The 1,862-nt window shown below is 47.6% G+C and overlaps 1 protein-coding gene across 1 annotated transcript; it reads left to right on the top strand.

The window, feature by feature from the left end:
- The first annotated feature begins 1,239 nt into the window (after positions 1–1,239).
- Positions 1,240–1,611, top strand: LOC114923414 (transmembrane protein 100-like). Its single transcript, XM_029286347.1, has one exon. It carries the CDS (start codon positions 1,240–1,242, stop codon positions 1,609–1,611), a length of 372 nt encoding a protein of 123 aa, XP_029142180.1.
- The last annotated feature ends 251 nt before the right edge of the window (positions 1,612–1,862 follow it).

Raw genomic sequence — 1,862 nt, 5'->3', positions numbered from 1 at the left:
AGAATAGAATAGAATAGAATAGAATAGAATAGAATAGAATAGAATAGAATAGAATAGAATAGAATATGGGATGAGATGGGATGGGAAGGGAAGGGATGGGATGGGATGGGATGGGATAGTGTAGGATGGAGGAGTGGAGAGGACAGAGGATAGAACAGAACAGAACAGAACAGAACAGAACAGAATAGGATAGGATAGGATAGGATAGGGGATAGAATAGAATAGAATAGAATAGAATAGAATAGAATAGAATAGAATAGAATAGAATAGAATAGAATAGAATAGAATAGGGGATGGGATGGGATGGGATGGGATGGGATGGGATGGGATGGGATGGGATAGGATAGAATAGGATAGGATAGGATAGGATAGAGGAGAGGACAGAGGATAGAATAGAATAGAATAGAATAGAATAGAATAGAATAGAATAGAATAGAATAGAATAGAATAGAATAGAATTCTTTATTGGCCAAGTGTGATTGGACACACAAGGAATTTGTCTCCGGTGCATAAGCTCTCAGTGTCCCTAAAAGTGATACATCATGATCATAGTCACCGTAAAAATACATTCATCATAAATCATAAGATACAACACTTAGTGATAGCCATAGAACACTAAAGAAGCAATCAACACAAATCAGACTAGGATTCTAAATAAAACAATATAACAATATAAACCGCAAGATACAAGCCACAAAGTTATAGTCATAAGTAAACAAGGAGATAGGTAACAGGAAAGATGGGAGGAACAATTTGTTCTTTGTTCAGGATTTGTTGACCGACATAGAACCAAGACGTTGTCATCCCAAACGGTGAAAGCAGCCAGCCCCTTCTGTCCCCCCTCCCCCCCCCCGGATTCCAGGCGAGGAGAAAGGAGGAAAGGTGCTTCATTCGCCCCCTCCCCTCCCCATCAGGATTTTTCTCCGAAACAGTTAACAGCGGCTGAGCTCCTGCCCACACACATGATCTCATTTCTCCTGCCTGCCAATCCCAGCCATTGGCTGCTACAGCAAAAGAATCAGTGGGAGCCAACGCTGGTGCAGAAAGCCAAAAGCCTTCACCAGCCAGAAGCAGCCAGACCAAGAGAGACAGAGACAGAGACAGAGAGAGACAGAGAGAGAACGCAACCCAGAAGAAACAAAGGAGAGGACTTTCCTTGTGGTTCTCCACTCTCAGAGTTCTGGATCTTCGTCCTCCCAGGGAGTTGGGCTGGGCATCTTCCAACAGGCACCTGCCAGAATGATGAACTGTAAGTCCAACTCGCTGACTTGCCTCCAAGGAGGAAAATCAGGGCTGCCCGTAGCTGCCACCACGGACTCCACCGCCACCTTGAACAAGCTAGCCCTGGCCACAGGGGGCACCGAGAAGTCGTGGTACCGTTGCATCTTCCCCTTTGGCATCGTTGCCTTGGTGATCGGCATTGCCGCCACCTGCATCACCTTCACCATCAATGGGCCCCAGATGGACATTGCCAAGGTGGTCTCGGTGGCCACCTTGATCTTTGGAGTCGGCCTGCTGGTGGCTGCCTTGGTCTGCTGGCGAGCCAAGCGGGAGCGTCAACGGAAGAAGCAGCAGGAAGAGCCCCTTCCCTTAGAACCGGGGGGTCTCTGAAGCCCACCTTGAGGCCAAACCCCCGGGAATCAACTTTTGCTGTAGAGAACCCTATCTTTTTCATGTCATCCATGGCAGATGTTGGGAAAGAAGCTGTGGAGACACACGTCCCGTGTCTTGGAGATGGAGAAACATAGAACCCAACCAGCCAGAGGCCCATGGAGTTCCCTTCACTCAGCGTCATGAGTGATAGGAAGGGACGAGTTAAGGTGGCCAGCTCAGGCCAAGAAGAATGTAGAACCAGTCCCTGC

This window comes from Protobothrops mucrosquamatus, unplaced genomic scaffold (assembly GCF_001527695.2).
Source record: "Protobothrops mucrosquamatus isolate PMUCROS unplaced genomic scaffold, P.Mucros_1.0 scaffold3398, whole genome shotgun sequence".
NCBI classification, from domain to species: domain Eukaryota; kingdom Metazoa; phylum Chordata; class Lepidosauria; order Squamata; family Viperidae; genus Protobothrops; species Protobothrops mucrosquamatus.
The sequence above is the reverse complement of the archived record's forward strand: the minus strand, read 5'-3'. Positions and strand labels throughout refer to the sequence as shown.